The 18,738-nt window shown below is 46.1% G+C and overlaps 1 protein-coding gene across 1 annotated transcript in view; it reads right to left on the bottom strand.

Annotated features, from left to right (window-relative positions):
• Window positions 1–18,738, bottom strand: part of LOC147683540 (uncharacterized) — a 250,716-nt gene that overhangs the window by 134,319 nt on the left and 97,659 nt on the right. Inside the window, exon 3 of the mRNA XM_086943932.1 lies at window positions 16,636–16,701. Within this exon, the coding sequence (XP_086800058.1) occupies window positions 16,636–16,701 (66 nt within the window). The remainder of the gene's footprint in view (window positions 1–16,635; window positions 16,702–18,738) is intronic.

Here is an 18,738-nt window from a genome sequence, read left to right as displayed (position 1 = left end):
TTAATCTCCAGTTCAGTAAATGCCTTGCATTACAGGTTCATACTTGGTTTTGTAGCCGACAGTATGCTTTTCCCGCTGAGGATTGAATTTCTAGAATACACCTTCCTCGCACATGTGCTGCAACTCTAGGCTCAACCTAAAATAAAACCACTTACCTTGTGCCATGCTGCATCAGCGAGTCAGAGAGCACAAGGTAAGTGGTTTTATTTATTTTAGGTTGAGCCTAGAGTTGCAGCACATGTGCGAGGCATGCAGTATTCAGTATAGCGTGGAAGCTTTGTGGAAGCTCCGCCCACTCTCCGCCCATATTTTTAAATGGCTTAGGTCCTAAATTCTGCCTTCTGATTGGCTGTAGGCTTGTTAGTCCCTCCTTATGACGAGCATGTCATCATTTGTATCCTTCCATGGCTACTGACCCCTTTACTTTCAACAATATTTTCTTCCTATGTCTCCCCCCTCCCCTCCCACAGTCCGTGACTTCTCGACCCTCTGCCTACCCCCCCCGCACTCCAGTTCATGCCTTTTTGCCCGCTGTCCCGTTTCCAATGCAATAGGTCTTGCGTAAATGCTAATCTGATTGCATTGCAAATGCTTGTTTTTAAAGTAGTTTGAGCTGGCATAGGATGGTAGAGTGTCTGTGCAAAAGCATGCACAGTCATTTAAATGTTACATGGGCGCGATGTCCGGTCGCTAGTTACCGCGTACGCATGCGCACCAGAAGGTCACATTCCAGGGTCCCCTTCGGCTGCCAACATCTGATTAGAAGCAGCAGCGGCAGCACAGTCCGCCTGGCTCGGAAGTGCAAGCTGTAGTGTAGAGCGCCTCGAAAGCAGAAACCTGCTGCAGAAGACGCATGTGGTTCTGGGCCTAGTCACAGGGACACAGAGAGCCGTACAATGTTTTTCTGTTAGTAGTCAGTAACTTACTAACCACACCCAGGGAACCTGGGCTATTTATTAACACACACACGTGCTAGCCGAGCGTACACTCGGCCAGCCCATATTATTACGTAGCGGAGTCTAACTCGGGGGCACCCGTCACACACTGGGTAACGTGGATCACACCACTGGGGATAACATTAGAGCAAGCTTGTCCCTTGTCCTTTTAAATCAATATAGATATATCTTAATCATCACGGTTAGAATCAGGAATAGGGCAGAAGGTGGCCGTGGCCACGTGGGCCCCGAACCATTTGGCTCTGGATTTAGCAGGAACCCTGGAACAAATTGCAAAACTAAGTGATCGGCTCCGCATTGAAATGTTACAAATATTTCAGTGCCTCGGCAAGCTGAGAGCTGCATCAGAGCTGTGCTATAGGGCAGATGCACTGTTGCGTTTAGTGCTTCGGCTAGGGATTGACTCTTGCTGTTATCAAGAGCTGCTGGTGAGAACTCGCTGAGTTATCGAAGAGTTCTGCCATGCTACGGCAGCCTTCGTGAAGCCTGGCCCAGTGGTGCTGCTCGGTGACTTCTCATCATCTAATTGTTGAACTTGCAGGGTTTTGCTTTGCACTCTGGGACTTTTAGTCCCTGCTATATAATATATTAAACAGGTCAACTCGCCTAATACAAAAACTGAACTGGGTAAGCGGTTCAGACATGGGACTTCAGAAACCCGAGGTCTGCATTTAATTCGTGCACAGCTCTTGTCATTAATTAATTAATTAATTAATTGCAAGTTTATATAGCGCTAGGATCGACTCCCGGAGGAGTATATCCGCGCTTCGACCGCTGCGAAACCCTTCCTGGCTTCCCTGAGAGATGGTCCCTTAATGGGTATCTCCAGGGTGAGACCAGGCATCCCCGGCGGTCTGGTGGGGCCGTTAGTGCAGATGAGGCAAGCTTATGCCCAGAGTTGCCGAGTGTGATCGCTGATCAGAGTGGGCACCGAGGCGAGAGAATTATCGAGTCCGCTGACCCTGGTCCAGAAACCTGCCGCGTCGGGAATCGAACCCTGGTCCCGGGCCGTCCTCTGCTCTCGGGTCTGCCGCCTCTAACCAGTGAGCCACACTACTGCACCTTCTTAGTGATACCCCTAAACCATGTCCTGTGCATGCACATATCAGACGTTTGTAAAAACATTAGAGGATTTGTGTGAGTAACTGTGCTGACGGTCTAGCCTTTCCCGAGCGAAGGCCGGAACCGGAAGGGGTGAAACGGAACCGGAAGGCAGCCATGTTGTTAGGCGTCGAGCCGGCAGAGAGTAAAGGCGCGCTGTCCCGGCGCTCCGTGGAATAAACGTGTTGAACACTCATTCAGGCTCCGTGTATACTTTGAGCGGTAAGGGGCATTCCTACAATGGCGACGAAGCGGGACACGGCAATGAAGTAAAAGAAGCACGTGAAGAAACATTAGAGGTGAAAACGCCGAAGAGAGCCCACATAAAATAAAAAAAAATAAAAGGGAATCAAACCGCCACAGAGACTCGGAGCACCCGCGGAGCGCGGCAGAGGACAAGCAGTAGCGCATGAGGCCGGCGCTAAGCAGAGCCCACAAAGCGCCCCCCAGACGGGTAGGCACCACACACACACACCCTCCAGAAGAAACAAGGGTGGCCAACCCCGCAGCAAGGGCAGACTTGGGGACAAGTACTCACGACGTGCGCAAAACAACCTGTAGGGCCATAGACGAGGCCCAACCCAGGAAACAAGGCGGGAAAAAGGTGCTGGCTCACAATAACGCCGCCACCGACCCACTGACGCAAAAAACTGGCGGATCGGCTGGAGCAAGGTGAAGAGCCTAGCAGAAGGCACAGGACTGGTCGGCAGGCAATCCTGGACGCTGGAGGAGCTGCGGGAGGTGCACACAGCGGACAAGACCAAGGAGAAGGCACGGATGCCAGGCAAGCACCAGGCAGCCCGCCCAGCCGCAGCGTTCTCGCCCAGGTGGCCACAAGGGCAAACGAGAAAATGGCGACACCGTCCACTTCCCTCGCAAACATGATGCCCTTCCTCCCAAAAAGAGGAGAACCCACAATGCCGTGGGAGGACTGGAAGCGATACTTCTCAAATTACTTGGAGGCTCTGGAGGAAGAGAGCGATGCTAAATATATCCAGCCCGAGAAGGAAGAAAATTCTCCTACACAATCTAGGACCGGAGGGTTTAAGGGTATTTGACAACCTGGTGAAATTCAAGAGAGAAGCGACAGACATGGATGTGTTCCGACACGCAATAGAGGACTTGGACACGCACTACAGACCTGTGGAATGTGTGGCCATAGACCGGTGCAATTTCTTCCAAAGGAAGCAGGAGAGTGGAGAAACCATAGACGAGTACGTCGCGGCATTACAAAAACTGGCACTAACATGCAAATTTGGCGACCTGCACGACGAACTGGTAAGGGATCAAATTATCATGCATACGTCGAACGCGACGACACAAGAGAAACTATGGGTGAATGGCGATGCCCCCCTCAAAGAAGTTTGGGCCTTAGTCAAGAAAGCAGAGTTATCAAAACGATGTGCACAAGCAGCCGGAAAGGACACAGGGAACACTCAGGCGGTGTGCAGAGTGATGGTACTCAACAAAGGAGATAAAGCCAAACAACAGGGACCACCAAAGTACCAGCACAACCGGAGAGGCCCACAAAATACAAGTGCTTCAACCAAGACCAGTGGGGAGAGAAGGATGAGTTGTTACAGGTGTGGTGGCACCTCGCACTCAGGAAATGACAAAGTGTGTCCAGCGTTTCGAGCAAAGTGCGCGTTCTGCGGCGTATTTGGACACTATGAGAAAGTGTGCAGGCGGAAACTCAAAGGAGCGGCTGTCAAATATATTGACCAGGGCAGTCCAGAGGAGGACGAGACGCAAGCTGAGAAGGAGTACCTCGAAGAGGTATTATATATGGACGCCCAAGTCCTGGATGTGGATTGCAAGGAATCCAACAAACCAGTACTCAACATGAGCATAGGAGGTGTGAAGATCGACTTCATAGCCGACTCAGGTGCTCCAATCATGATTGTACAGAGAAAAGTGTGGGAGGAGAAGTTCTTGAACGAAATAAAGGAAGAACTACGCCCGATGGATTTGAGACCAGTCACCTACAAAGGACAAAGAATACCCACGTTGGGGTTTTGCCCGTTGCCATTCGAATTCAGAGGGCGCTACGCTAACTGTAAACTGTATGTGGCCGAAAAGGGGCCCTCAGTACTGGGATGGAAAGACCAGGGCGCACAAGGAATTCAACTGAATCCCGGCGGTATAGAGAAGGTATTACTTATGGACACAGAAAGAGGACAAGAAGGAGACGCGTGGAAGAGAGAATACCCACAGGTGTTCAATGGGAAGATCAGAGAACTGGCCAAATTCAAGCACATGATACGCCTGAAGGAAGGAGCCACACCAGTGAGCCACAAAGTCCGGAACATTCTGTTCCGCTGCAGGGAAGCTGTACAAGAGGAATTGGACAGATTGGAGAAGGGAGGCGTAATTGAGGCAATCGGAAGTGCTGAGTGGTTGTCTCCCTTAGTGGTAGCACAAAAACCCAATGGAAAGGTGAGCTATGTGTGGACCTCAGAGAACTCAATAAGAACATCCTCATAGACAAATTCCCACTCCCAAGAATAAATGAGTTGCTCGCAATGACTAAAGGCCTAAAGTGGTTCTCAACGGTGGATGTGTCATCTGCATACCATCAAGTGGCACTCCATCCCACCTGCAATCACCTCACATCCTTTATAACACCATTTGGATGTTATAAATTTGTAAGAATGCCGTTCGGATTGGCGTCAGCGGCAGCTGTGTTTCAAAAACTAATGCACAAACTATTCAAAAATGTGGAAGGAGTACAATACTTCCAAGATGACTTTCTCATAATGGGGAAATCGAAAACCAGAGCACAACGAGAAATTGCACACCGTGCTAAGGGTGTTACAGAACAACGGTCTCACCGCAGAGTGGGCGAAATGCAAGTTTGGAGTGCCATCAGTGACGTACCTGGGGCATGAGATAAGCGAGAAAGGAATTGAACCCAAGAGAGAAAACATGGAGGCGATAAGGAAGGCGCCAAGCCCTGGGAAGAAAGAAGATGTCAGGTCGTTCCTCAGCATGGCGGAATTCTATAGTAAGTTCATCCCAAATTTCGCCACCAAGACACACCACATGCGCCAGCTGTTGAAAGAAAGGAACGGATTCAAATGGGGCAGAGAGGAACAAGAGGAATTTGAAGCCCTGAAGAAGGAAATGAGCGACTGGTGCCGCACGCTCTAGCTATACCACTCAAGGGCTTCGACCATGAAACGAAATCCATACTCACAACGGATGCCAGCGACCGAGGCCTAGGGGCTGTGCTGATGCAAAGATCAGGCAGAGGGGAAGTATCCACGATCTGTTTTGCATCCAGAACCTTGGCACCGAATAAAGAAAAATTCAATGTTATTGAGAAAAAAATGCTAGCGGTGGTACGGGCGATGGATCGCTTCCGACAATTCCTATGGGGAGCCAAATTCCTGATGCGCACAGACCATAAGCCGTTAATTAAAGTACTGACATCAAGTGATCATGCACATGCCACCCCGCGGATAGCAAAGATGACTTTGAGACTCCTGGATTACGTGTACGAGGTGGAGTACCTACCAGGACCCAGGAACAAAGTCGTGGATTTCTTGAGCAGAGCGGCTGCCAAGGAGAAAGCAGAGGACCAAGAAACCCCCAGGATGGGAGGGGTACATGGTAGCAACTATGCAAGATATGGAGCAGGTCATCAGCGAGCAGGAGTGGGCTGCAGCGTACAGAGATGATGAAGACATAGAAGCGATAAAGCGATAAAGGGATACGTAACACATGGATGGCCGGAGAAAAGGCACCTAGAAGAGAAAATGAAAAAATACTTGGAGGTGAGAGAAGAATTGTCCCTGGGAGAGAACCCCCTGTTTCTCATGAGGGGAGACAAGGTCATTCCTCCCCAAGGACTGGTAGAACACCTGTTGGCAATTCTGCACGAGGGACACCAAGGGATCACTAAAACAAAGGCCTTAGCGAGACAAGCATACAAGATATGTGAGGAACTGTGACTCGTGCTCCAAAGCGGACAAAACACAAACCATGTTGAGACCACAATTGGGAAAGTTTCCTGTACCCCATGGGAAATGGTGTCCATAGACATTATAGGACCCATCTTGAACATGGAAGGAGTACAGAAATATGCCATAGTGTTAGTGGACAGGTACTCCAAATGGCCGGAAGTGGAGGTTAGAGAAACAGTGGACACTGAAGCGGTGCTAGCGTTCCTCAATGCGATCTTTGTGAAGGAAGGAATCCCCAAGATAATTACATGTGACAACGGGCCACAGTTCATCTCAGCCAAGTGGGAAGCGTTCATGTCTAGAAACGGTATAGAAGTCAAGCACACTCCCATATACCATCCAGCCGGGAATGGACTGGCTGAACGCTTCAACAGGGTCATTATGGGAACTATCCAAGCGGCCATAAGCGATGGACAGGATTGGGAAAAAGAGCTACCCAAGATGCTGTGGGCATACCGCATTACGCCTGGGAGTACAGGTTACAGTCCCTTCAAAATACTAAGGGGAAGAGAGCCGTTCACAAAGGACAACATTGCGTGGAGACAGATGGTAATACAGAGCAAGTGGTCACCTGCGATAGTGAAGAGGAATTTGGAGAGAGCACAAGAGACATATACTGAGCACTACAACAAGCGACGGAATGTGCAGGAAGTGAGCCTAGAAAAAGGAGACTGGGTGAGAGTGAAAGTAGCCACGTTAAAAAGGAAGGGTGACTAATCAATCCACGCCTGTCTTTGTATGCTGGGACTTCAAATGTTAAACGAAGTCATCTAGAAAACTAAAGGCCGGAACTGGTTCATTGTCTTACGAAGGGCTGCTCCATTGGAAAGCAGCCACGGTGCGCTTTCAAAAGTTACTTCTTTCCTATATAGCAGATTGTGGTTCTCTCACCTGCACAGTGGGGCCGACCTTATCTCAGTCTGCAATCAGAGATGGCTTTAAACACAGAGACTGTGAATTGTGCCTGCTCCTCTACAACAGTCAAATGGTGCAATGCAATAGGTCTTGCATTTATGCAAGTTTAAGCTGTTGGCATTGTAAATGACAATGCCTTTAATTTATGTTTCAAAAAACAGACCAAAAATAATAGGCATTGTCATTTACAATACCAATAGCTTAAACTTGCGTAAATGCGATATCTATTGCAATGCAAATGCTTGTATTAAAAACAGAGCTTTTACCATTACCATACTGATTACCCTCTGAAAGGCAATATTTCTCTCCATGCGTTCCCATACCTGGCCTGTCACGCAGTTTGGTGCTTACTTTCCCTCCATGTTAAAGAACAGTAGATGTTTCAGCACCCAGGTTAATGTGCTGCATAGCTAAATACATACAAGGTCCCAAAGGTGAGACCGATTGCATTGCACATACTTGTTTATTTTACTTTCCCTATCCCGTCGTCTGTCAACATCCCCCATCCCGCCCCACCGCTGGTATGTCCTGCGCGCCTGTCTGCTTTCCAAGTTTCCTATTTTTTATGCCTGAGCAATTCATTGTTTCCTGAACTTGCACTATTCTGCAGTGCATCCTTGTTTCTTAACTATCTCACAGTGCATCTTTGTTACCTGAATCTGTACTGTCTAGCAGTGTATCCTTGTTTCTTTTTTTTTTTGTGTCCTCATACATGCTACCAGAAGATGAATGTTCTAGATGGGATCTCTCTGCGGCTTACACACAAACAGAATTAGTTTCCGCCCCCGGATATGTGTGCGGCCTACAGAGTTCCCCCAGAGGTAGGCAGTCTCCTTGTCCAACTCCCATTTACCTTGATGGACCCACACATGTACCAGGGAGGACCGGACCACAAACCTCTGGCATAATCATTGGACCGTAGTTATTCCCGCGACCAGACCTCTAGTGCCGACCAGATTTTATTAGCACTTGCTCCGCCACAGGCCATGTCTGACTGGCTGATCATCATGATGTTTTTTAAACAATCAGCGAATCTAGGTGGGGCTACCAACTTCCATTCTCTACAGATTTCCCTTCTAGCGATAACTATCACATAGAACAGGAATTGAGAGGTCGCATCATTCATAAGGTAGCACGGTGGCAGGACGAAGAAGACCAATCTAGGGCAACAGGTGTTCGGTGATAATAGAACCTCCTCTAAGAAGCCACAAACTGCCGCCCAGTATCTGTCAATCTCCGGGAAATCTAAAAGCATATGTAGGTCGTCCGCTGCTGTGTGTTTACATCTAGGACAGTAATAGTTATCCGCTGTTACTCTAGACAATTTAGCTGGTGTCCAATATACCCTATAAGCTGTAAACAGGTGATTCCTTCTGAGATTTGCCGGCTTGATTATTCTCTGAGACATAGTAAAAGCATCAGCCCAAAGACTCTGTACCTCATCAGCATTCTCGATTAGAACACTGCCCCAGAGACTCTCAAGTTCAGAGTTCAAACTGTCCTTTACTCCAACAAGTGTCCTGTACCAGAAGGAGACCTCTCGCTTCCAGACTCCCCCCCCCTGGAGATGGAATCTAAGATCTGGGTATCTTCCCCGGTCCCCCATACCTGTCTTGCCCACCACCCGGACAACTGGTAGAACTTAAATCTAGTAAGGGAACCGTTGGTTAAATTCACAAAGGAATCCCAGTCCATAAGCCTAGTATTTACACATAGGTCGCCCCATGTTTTAAAACAAGCTGCTTTAAGTGGCTGCGACAGTTGATCTAAAAGGCATTCCGGAGTGCCAGGGGAATCCCAAATAGGTGCCTGTAGATTGTAATAAGGTATCCCCAACACTCTCCGGACATATCCCCACTTCTTAAGGCGGACTTTTTTATAAAACTTTTGTTCCCCCAATTTGAAAAGAAAATATTCAACACCCTGTGGTTGGTCATGTAACAATGCCTGAAAGAGACGGCCCTGTGAAGAAGAATCTAATTTGTTAGTGTGAGAAGTTGGCCTGATATATGATGTTCCCAATTCTGGAACCACCTTGTATCAGTCCAAACAATCCCTTATGGTGTCTGGTTGTAAGTCAACCTTATAGACAAGCTATCCTAATGGTAGCATGGACTAAGCAGCCTTAAAGGCTTAACTCAAGATGTCGTGTTAAGCAAGCTGTTTTACCAATCACAATCCTGTAATATCAAATGAAAGGACACCACACAAGTATATATTATAAAAATATATGTATTTATTACTAGAATACTCCTCTGTACTCTTTATGAGTGCAGAGGCACAAGCGTTTAAACAAAAGCACAGTTAAACATATGAAAGTTGCACAATTATGGATGAGGCCGGGGGGCCACGCAAACCATATATTAACTGCATGCGCGCTAGCGGTTTTCCCGCTGAGTGCCGAGATTTCAAAAATCCCGCGTTACGTGACAAGGTCAACTCATCACACGCACAGCGCAGGTAACGCCCATGACGAGTTGACCTTGTCACACGCATCAAAGGGGTTAAGAAAGTGGTATAAGAGATGCCAATCGAACAGTGGTTATGCCTAGGGCCTAGGGAATCGCTGGGACCAATCGGGACTAGCAATTCTGAAGTCGGGAAAAGCCCGCGGGAATCGGGTGCAGCGCTTAAAGCACACACATGCACCAATGCAAAGTCAATGGTGCGTAAAAGTTATAAAGTTACTGTTTAAGGAGACTTCCGCTTAACCTAGAAGGATGAAACTTTAGACACATACACTAGAGGTGTGTACCAGTGTGGGAACACTGGCGTTGCTGAGTTACCTCACCCACAGGAAGCGGGTGCACAGGTGCGAAGTAGTGTGGGGTTTCGTCACGCAGGTTGATGGTGCTTGGAGCTGAAGATGCTGCAGGTGTCGAGAAGAGAAGTGTCCGGTGTGATCCAAGGGTGGATCGAAGATATAGATGATCTGAAAGCAGAGGGGACAGAGTCTGGGTCACTCAGCAGTGACCAGGGTGGAACCAGGAAGGAACCAGGCAATGTCGGGCGCAATCAGGTCGATGTCAAGAAGCTTCTCTCCGCTGCCACGTGGACTCTGGGGCACCGAGGATGTCCAGGAGTGGATCACGATCTGTTCCACGCAGGCTCTCACTGTCGGCGGTGTCGGCTTCCGGTTCGGAGCAAACAACCCTTGGCAAGCGCAACTCATGCAGGATTCAAAGATGGCTTAATACTCGGACCAGGAGGGTAAGAGTGGGCGCTCCTTTTCAGGGGAGTGAGTGCAAGTCTGGAGCAACCAGACTCACGAGTCAGATTTCAAAGTTCGTGGGCACAGGGGCCACAAGCCAACTGGCAAGTGACCCGTCCAATGCGTTGAGCTAAAAGATGCAGAAGGGCCCCACGCAGCACTCGGTGAGTAAAGAGGGGTGAGCTTTGGTGCAAGAGAGGCTCAGGGCTGGGGCTTCTCAAACCCCAAGGCACAGCTTCGAGGGTAACTTGTGGGCTGCACTGTCATCGTTTTGTGGTCTTTCCAAGATGGTAGGCCCTACGCTTTCGGTCGCCTCCACGGGTCTCAGCTTTGCAGGGACTGTGGATAGGGCTGTTAGAAGGCAGGCACGCTTGATCTTGTTGAACTCTGGTGCTCGAGTTCGGGCGGGAACTGCAACAAAGCAAACGTCAAGGTGCTGGATGGTGCCTGTTTGCACAGGGTGGTCACTCCATGACCACAAGGGAGATTCTTCAGTCTTCTAAGTCGAGTAGGATATCGAAGGGTCCAGAGTTTCATTTCATAAGTTTCAGTCAGGATAATCTGAATGCTTGGGCATTGCTCCCACTCTTATACCAATCTGGTGGGCTGGATCTCCTGCTAGGTCCCTCCTATGGGTGGGACCCAGGAAGGGGGTGGATACACCCCTTTCCCTTTGTCCAGGGTCACGCTGGGACTGGGGCTGGTGAGCCCCAGAACCGGTTTGACCGGAATATGCAAGGGGAAGCCTTGTGCTTCCCAGGCAGTGTCTGGTTTCTTTCAAACCTCCCTGCTACAATCCACTATCTCCTGTCTGGGGTGGTGTGACACCTCCCCGCAACAGGAAACCCTTTGTCCAGGCCTCCTCTGCTGAGTTTCGGTCGGCAGCAGGAGGTCAGACTTGTGTCTGTGGCAGAAGCATCCATTTTGTGATGCTGAGGCTCTGTTTAAAATCAACCGCGTTTTAGTAAAGTAACATGTCTTCTCCCTCTAGAGGGGTGGAATGCTATTCCCGTCAACAGGACTGTCGAGGGGATAGTATTCCAAATCGTATGACACCTTACACGGCATGTTTTGATAAAGCCAAACCAAAGTTAACATATAACCGCGATGGATTATAATGCACTTAATAGTATATGGTATGGCATTATCCCGGAACAGCTTAGGGAATTGGTCCCGACAGCTGCAGACAGGCTCAGCTCATGCTAGAGCACCATCTCGCATAAAACCAAGCACTCTGCCTCCAGGATTGTTAAGGCCTGCCATAGGAGTGACTTATAGGCATATATGTGTTCAGATATAGGTTTAGATATAGGTATACTATATCTAAGCAAGGGGTGATTACACCACCTTGCCCCAGCTGAGTGATCAGCCAGTTGTGTCAATTTTGGATAGCCAGCCGGGGGTGGCAAAAGATATGCTGCAGCCCCTGGTAGGCCTTGGATGCACCTATGCCCTGGGCACCTATAGTGCTCTGTACAGGGGCTGATAAGGTGACCCAAGCCAATTTAGTTATGCACCTAGGGTACATGGAATCCATTTTAAGGAGAGAGCAGATAGCCTGGGGCCCTGATTAGCAGGGAACCAGGCCAACTAAGTCGAAAACAAGCTTAACACAAGGCAAAAAAATCTGGGGTAACCATAGTCAGGTATCCACCTTCCTACAGTTAGCCAATATCCTGAAATTCTTAAAGTGAAAGGCGTGACTATATAAAAACAAGTCAGATAAGGCCAAACCTCCCACCCTCAACCCTCTCCTCAGTTTCTTCCAGGCAATCCTGGATGATTTTGCGGCCCATATAAACGAACCGATCTTCCCTTGGAGGCAAGCGATGTCCTTAGAATCAAATGAAAGCGGGATGGAGTTAAAAAGAAAAGTTATTTTGGGGAAAATTGTCATTTTGACCAGATTAACTCTACCATATATGTTCAGAGGCAGACAGTGTATCCTTGTTTCTTGAATTAGCACTGTTTTACAGTACACCCTTGCTTTATGCACCTGAACTGCTTTGCAGTGCATCCTTTTTTCCATAGTTAGTACAATGTAGCGGTGATTCCCCATTTCATGAACTAGCACTTATTCAATTCAACCTTATTTTGCTAGCTATAATTGTTTTCTGTGGTTAACATTTTCACACCCATTGCCTTCCTTTCCCTGCTTCCTTAGTTCTTGGTCCCAGAGTGCTGCCTTCCTATCCCTTCTGCCTTAGTTCCCAGTTTCCTAGTGTGAAATGTTTGGTTGCCCTTGCCTTGGTCTTTCATGTTTTCACCATTACTGGTACTGCCTTCAATGTTCCTGTGTGATCATCAGACATTTTGTTTGCAATTGCCGCCATAAGTGCGCTGGGGATGCTCAGACGTGGGTCCCAGGCACTCCACACCACTGGAGTCAAGCTAGCCGGGCTGATGAGAGGTGTTACCTCGAAACCGGTCCGTTCCTCGGATGCTTGATTCCATTCTGGGAAGGACATGGCTTTTGTAGTTCGGACTGGACTGTTCCCATGGGGCACAGGGTCAGAGCTGATTTGCATATCGCCATTGTCTAACCCAGGGTGGTGTGGAGTGCAAAAAAACGATGGATTTGGGCCCAGATCTTTTGACTGGGTTGAATGTGTGACATTGATCCACATTCGGTCCATCACCTGTTTTGTTTGCAATTGCCGCCATAAGTGCACTGGGGATGCTCAGACGTGGGTCCCAGGCACTCCACACCACTGGAGTCAAGCTAGCCGGGCTGATGAGAGGTGTTACCTCGAAACCGGTCCGGTCCTCCGATGCTTGATTCCGTTCTGGGAAGGACATGGCTTTTGTAGTTCGGACTGGACTGTTCCCATGGGGCACAGGGTCAGAGCTGATTTGCATATCGCCATTGTCTAACCCAGGGTGGTGTGGAGTGCAAAAAAACGATGGATTTGGGCCCAGATCTTTTGACTGGGTTGAATGTGTGACATTGATCCACATTCGGTCCATCACCTGTTTTGTTTGCATCAGACATCTTGGTCACAGCTGGCAACTTGTTATCACTAAACTTGCAGGTTTGCTCAACATATCAACATTTGCCAGACAGCATCTGTAACAGCAATTGTGTGTGAGGAACTTACTGTTCTTTATTTGTAGCATTTGGTGCTCCAGAGGGCTTTACCCCATATCACCTTTTGATATTAATGTTGTTATCTGTATGTGTCAAATGCCCGGGATGTTAGTTATTCTGAATGCTGAATTGGTTCTTGACCAACTGCTCTTTAACAGCCTTACCCTCGCTCGTTACCCTGTGTAGTGCTTCCATTTTGGACTGCTTTTGTCCTCTGACTCCCTGTGTGATATAAGGCAGCCCTGATACCAATATCTCTCCTTTGGCCTTCCTTATTACAAGTTCTTGATAGGGCAACTCTATTACTAACATCTCTCCCTTTGGTCTTCCTTGTTAAAAGACATTGACAGGTGTCCTAGATGGATGGCTAATAAAAGTATACAAAACAGTGTCAAACAACTAGGAGGTTGGTGCAACATCAAGATGGTGGAGGCATTTGTGGACAATATATACAGAAATGTTTTAAGGTATGGGCAACGTGGCCAATTGCCCTGGGCCTCCACCTTCTATGGGGCCTACTGGAAAACTGAGATTTCTCTCTATTTGACCTTAGTATATTCTATAGCTCTACCTACACCTCTCTTCCTCTCTGCCTACCTCTAGCTCTCTAAACCAGTGTCAATATTTGGTGTGGCAGGCAAGAAATAAGTTAAGTGTTATGTGTGACCCTGTTAAAATGTAACATATAATTTAGTATTGTTCAACATAATGTGAGCTTGAATTATCAGGAAATATAATTAAAAGTATTTCTTAGAAAGGCCCCCAAAATTAGTTTTGCCAGGGGCCCCGAAAATCCTAAGATGGCATTTAATACAAACAGTTTTACAAATTAGATCTCCCGTTGACCAGAATTCAGTGCTAAATTGAACACAGTTGTGTGATGTGTTGTTTGTAATTAAGATAAATATTAGTCGAGCTGCATTATTTTGGAACCTGTATCCTAATAATAAATACATTTTAAAGCTTTGTGTACAAACTATTGCAAACGAGCTTCTGGAATATTACTACAGCTAGGACCAGGACACTTTTGTTGTGGGGCAAGAAAAAAACAGAGTGGATACTCCTCTGCAGTTGTGGTTGGTACAATGCATTTTGATGACTCTTTAACCGAGGGATGAAGTAAAGGTTATTGTCAAATAGGAAACTTAGGCTTTGTACTTTTGGAACTGACTTTATTGGTGAGTCAATTGAACCCAGCTAGATGACAGAAAAAGTTCAGAGAAGGGTCAATGTGCCTAGGTGCTTGACCTATAACTGTTGCTATTCACAAAGACCCCTTTCTTCTTTCTGACACTATATTGCCTCATAGTATTAACGTGATCGCTCCTGCAGTTTGAGGTAGATCTGGATGCATCAGGTAGCTGATGGCACGGATTCCAATGATGTGAGTCTGAGAAGCCAATTATATATGGTAAAAAATCCAAATGAGATGTCAAAGGGGATTGCTGTGTTAATTGAGAGGAAGGTACTAACTTCGACTTGATGAGCAAGGTTAGCAATGGAGGATGTAAACTGGACCATTGTCACTTAGGCCAGCAGGCAACATTGGACTGTTAAGGAGAATTTGTGGTTTTCAGCAGGAGAAACTGAATGGTGGCCTTTGTAATATTCAGGTTCAAAATATCCTTTATCTGGGGTGGTGAGTAACTCTTACCTAAGGAGATGGATGTCTGATGGATTCACTCAGTTGATTGCTAATCTTGAGGTGGGTAGTTGTATATAGAACCAACCACACAGGTTTTGCTAAACTTGTCACACAACCCAGATGGATCTGAAATTAGATAAAACCTCAACATCTGCATCAATAATATGCTAATCACATGTGTCATTGTGTGTGGGGTTTGCCTAATAGAGAGTGATTTGCTGATGAAGTTGGTGATGATTAATGCTAAGGCTTGGGGCCTATACTAATGGCTTTTGGGCTGCACACAACTGGAGGTGTACCAGTTTTCTTGAAAGCTGAATGTATCTTCAGTAATTTCAAATTCTTGGGAGGATCTCAACTTCCAGAAGGGTATATCAAGAGTTTGTGAAGTACTGTTTGTGGCAAAGGATTGACCCCCATTTGCAATGTTTATTCTGAGATGTCACTTTTGCTTTTTAAGTAATGTGAACGGTCACAAAACAATTGTTAGACTGGGGGGAGCAGATAGATCAAAGATTGAAGTCATAATTTATTTTTAGACATTCAGTAGTACTCATGTTGAAATCCACCATTTCCGCCCATGTTTATCCTGTGTGTTAACCCCTGGAGTGTCTCCTACACTTAATATTATTCTGCTTGCAAATTCAACTTACTACAGTTGATGTGGATGAATTCGAATCTGTATGCCAACCCCTATACTTCCAATTCTGAGATTTGAGGTAAACAGTGCACCACAGCAATTTTTTTCCAGATAAATTTGTTTTTCAAGATTGTCAAACTTTTTCAGGGAAACACATGTTGAGAACTTTCTGGTGCATGTGGAATTTGGTGCGAAGCCTACCAATTTGACATGCAATTGGCCATTCTCAGAGAAAAACACGAAATAGGAGGTATTTTGGTATTTAGGTGTCAGCATTTAACTGATATATAAATTATATTTTCCTGATGGCTCTGAATGAATGCCATATGCCACGATTATGGGGTTGGGGTAAATTCTGATCATTCTGAGTAACGTGGTGATTTTACCACATACTGAGAGAAAGCTCCCTCTTTCTTGCATGGTAAGCCCCCACTTTTTGCTGAAGTGTTGATGTTCTTTGAATGAGTGTGGTCCTGGGCTCCTGCTAACCAGGTACCCAGGGCCTATATATAGAGCCAGTTTCTTACACATACCTGTAAACTTCACAGGTCAAACCAGCAAAAAATGTATGTGGGGAAAATATATTGTAAATTCTGATACAAGCAAAATTTGGTGGGGAAAAAGATATTGTGTATGTAATTCCTCATTTTGCAGAGGAAAACTCTGGAAAGGACTTTATTGCGTTCAGAAAAGAATGCAGCTTTGGTCTATTTAACAGGTATAGTAAATAGCACACCCTGTACTTCCACGTCGTAATCAGGGACTAAGTGGAGAAACAGAGGATAGATCTCTAACCTCATTAGTTTAAACAATATATTTTCCCTATCGGATATATTTTGGACTTTATATGGCATCGGCGTGGAAGGTGTAAGGTTATGAGCTACTTGTCATTGAAGGGGAAGGCGCAAGGCTACTGGCTACTTGTTGTCCTAAATATAAAAGAGCAAGGCTCTAAAATGCTTTAATCACTGCCTTTGCACTGATTCTAAATTGTACCTTAGATACACCCTGCTTGTATTATGATAGCAATCAATTGCATCCCATCCTGTAAGAGACACCAAACTGTTAGAGGTTTTGAGGTTTTGAAGGATGTTGCAGGTACATCATGACATACCTCGATTGTAGCTGTAGTTCGGGTTCACTCTGTGCCGTGAGGGTGGTTGTGGCTCAACTGCTTTCACTAGATGGAAAAGAGAGCATTGCAGAGATCAATGAAACAAGTGGTTTCCCATAAAAAACGGTCATGTCCAATCTGATACTTCAGTGGTGCTGTTGATGTACCTCTCCTTGTTTACCACTCCCTGTGGGAAGAGCACGTGGCTTAACCCGGAAAGACTCTGATCTATAATTTACATTCAAAGGGGCAGCTTTACAAGCCCCTTGCACCACTTTTGCGTTACTTTCCCCATGTTAAAAGTGATGCAAAAGTGGCGCAAGGGGCTTGTAAATATGCCCCAAAATATTTTATTTAGAAGAGAAAGGCGTTGTTTTTTAAAATTATTTTATTGTTTTCATACTACACACCACAGATCAAATTTTCTTTTATTCTGTCACTATTATTATTAGTGTCCACTTTTTCTAAATCACCTTTTGCAAATCCAATGCTTGAGATTACTCAGCTGTAATTCAGATCTGTGATTACACACGGGTTTTCCATGTTGGGTACAGAGTCAATTGAGATACCTCGCCAGTAGAGCAATGAAACAGCTTGTGCTCAGTGGCTAATAATAATCTTCAGGTGGTACCGGATTATGGATGTCTGATATGGCCCCCTAAGTGTAAAGTGGGCAATATTTCAAAGAGGTCAAAGATTGGTTTATCATGACTGTGTTTAATTAGATAATTAACACAGTACAGACCTTGCTCCAAGGAGTAGTGAAGCACCTTTCCAGGAACATTTTGTAGTGTAGCCCGATCAGTATGGTGAATGGGGTCCATAAAAGAGCAGCTTACAAAAACAAGGATGTGGTGTGGAGTGTGAACATGTAAATTAGATTGCTAAACTCCATGCTTTACATTTGGTCTTCACTTTCCATACTTGTATTATACAAGTTGACACTTTGTGGCACAGGGACCTCAAGTGATTGTCCTAAAGATACATCATTATGTTAGTAATGCCAAACTCTCAAATTAGAACCTAGGTCTTTAGATAAAAAGATCAGCAACTTACCCACTGCAGCACAATTCCTAAATGTGTAGGAAAAGTCTAAGGCGGCTCCTTTGCTGGGGGAATTCTAAGCGAGATCCAGGCCCTCTAACCATATTTGTCCCCAACCTCACAACCTGCTGAACAAAAGAGTTTCCCCGTTTCTGTTTTCAGCATCTAGACTAGTATCATGGGCACCTTTCACCTTCACTAGAATTTGGACACGCCCCCCCACTAGAGGCCCCTCTGATTCGAATGCTTTCCTTTCACACTACTGCTCTGACCCTTAGATCAAAAAAACATGTAAAAATCATATGCAATCATAGACGTTCCTGAGAGTGGGAGTGCCTCTGAAAACAACACTTCCAGGGATCTGGGAAAGTATGCACCAATGCTCTATAATTAATGCATTGAATTCAATTAGTTGAGCAAAAGGGCTTGAGTGTTTGCAGAATGAGGAGGGCATCTACATAGTAGGAAACTCCAACCACTGCTCTTGCTGCATAATTATACATCTTCCACTATCTAGCAATTATCTATGTAGGCACCCCTAGCAAGAGTTAGTTGCAATTGTCTAAATAGGAGCCAAACATCACATTAGCAGATCTCTGTACATATTCCAAAATGGATGTAATTTCTACAAAATACAGAAAAAGAACCAACAATCCTTAGTGAAATAGTTGGCATTTTCTTACAGGATAAACTAGGGTTCAAAGCCACGGCCTTTTGTGAGATGCCGATATGTACGTCTCCCAACATCATACAGTTTTACTTGGACTTAGACCCAAGAACATCAGTGTCAATATGTCATGTTGGTGTTTTACATTTACAGTGAACAAGATGGGACAACTTAATTAGACTTAGGGACCTATATCCCTCAAATAAGAAACCGAGAAATCTACGGACTTGACTTGCAAGACCCTCTTGTTTGAAAAAGATGAACACCATCATTGGGAATTTTCATCTAAACTCACAACTGACATCAGTCTTTCTAGGAATATGCCAATGTCAATAGTATCAAAGGTAGTGTAAAGGGCCCAGCAGCACAAGTTGTGCAGCCTTACCATTTCT

This window comes from Lissotriton vulgaris, chromosome 11 (assembly GCF_964263255.1).
Source record: "Lissotriton vulgaris chromosome 11, aLisVul1.2, whole genome shotgun sequence".
NCBI lineage: Eukaryota > Metazoa > Chordata > Amphibia > Caudata > Salamandridae > Lissotriton > Lissotriton vulgaris.
This window is presented reverse-complemented; position numbering and strand designations above follow the sequence as displayed.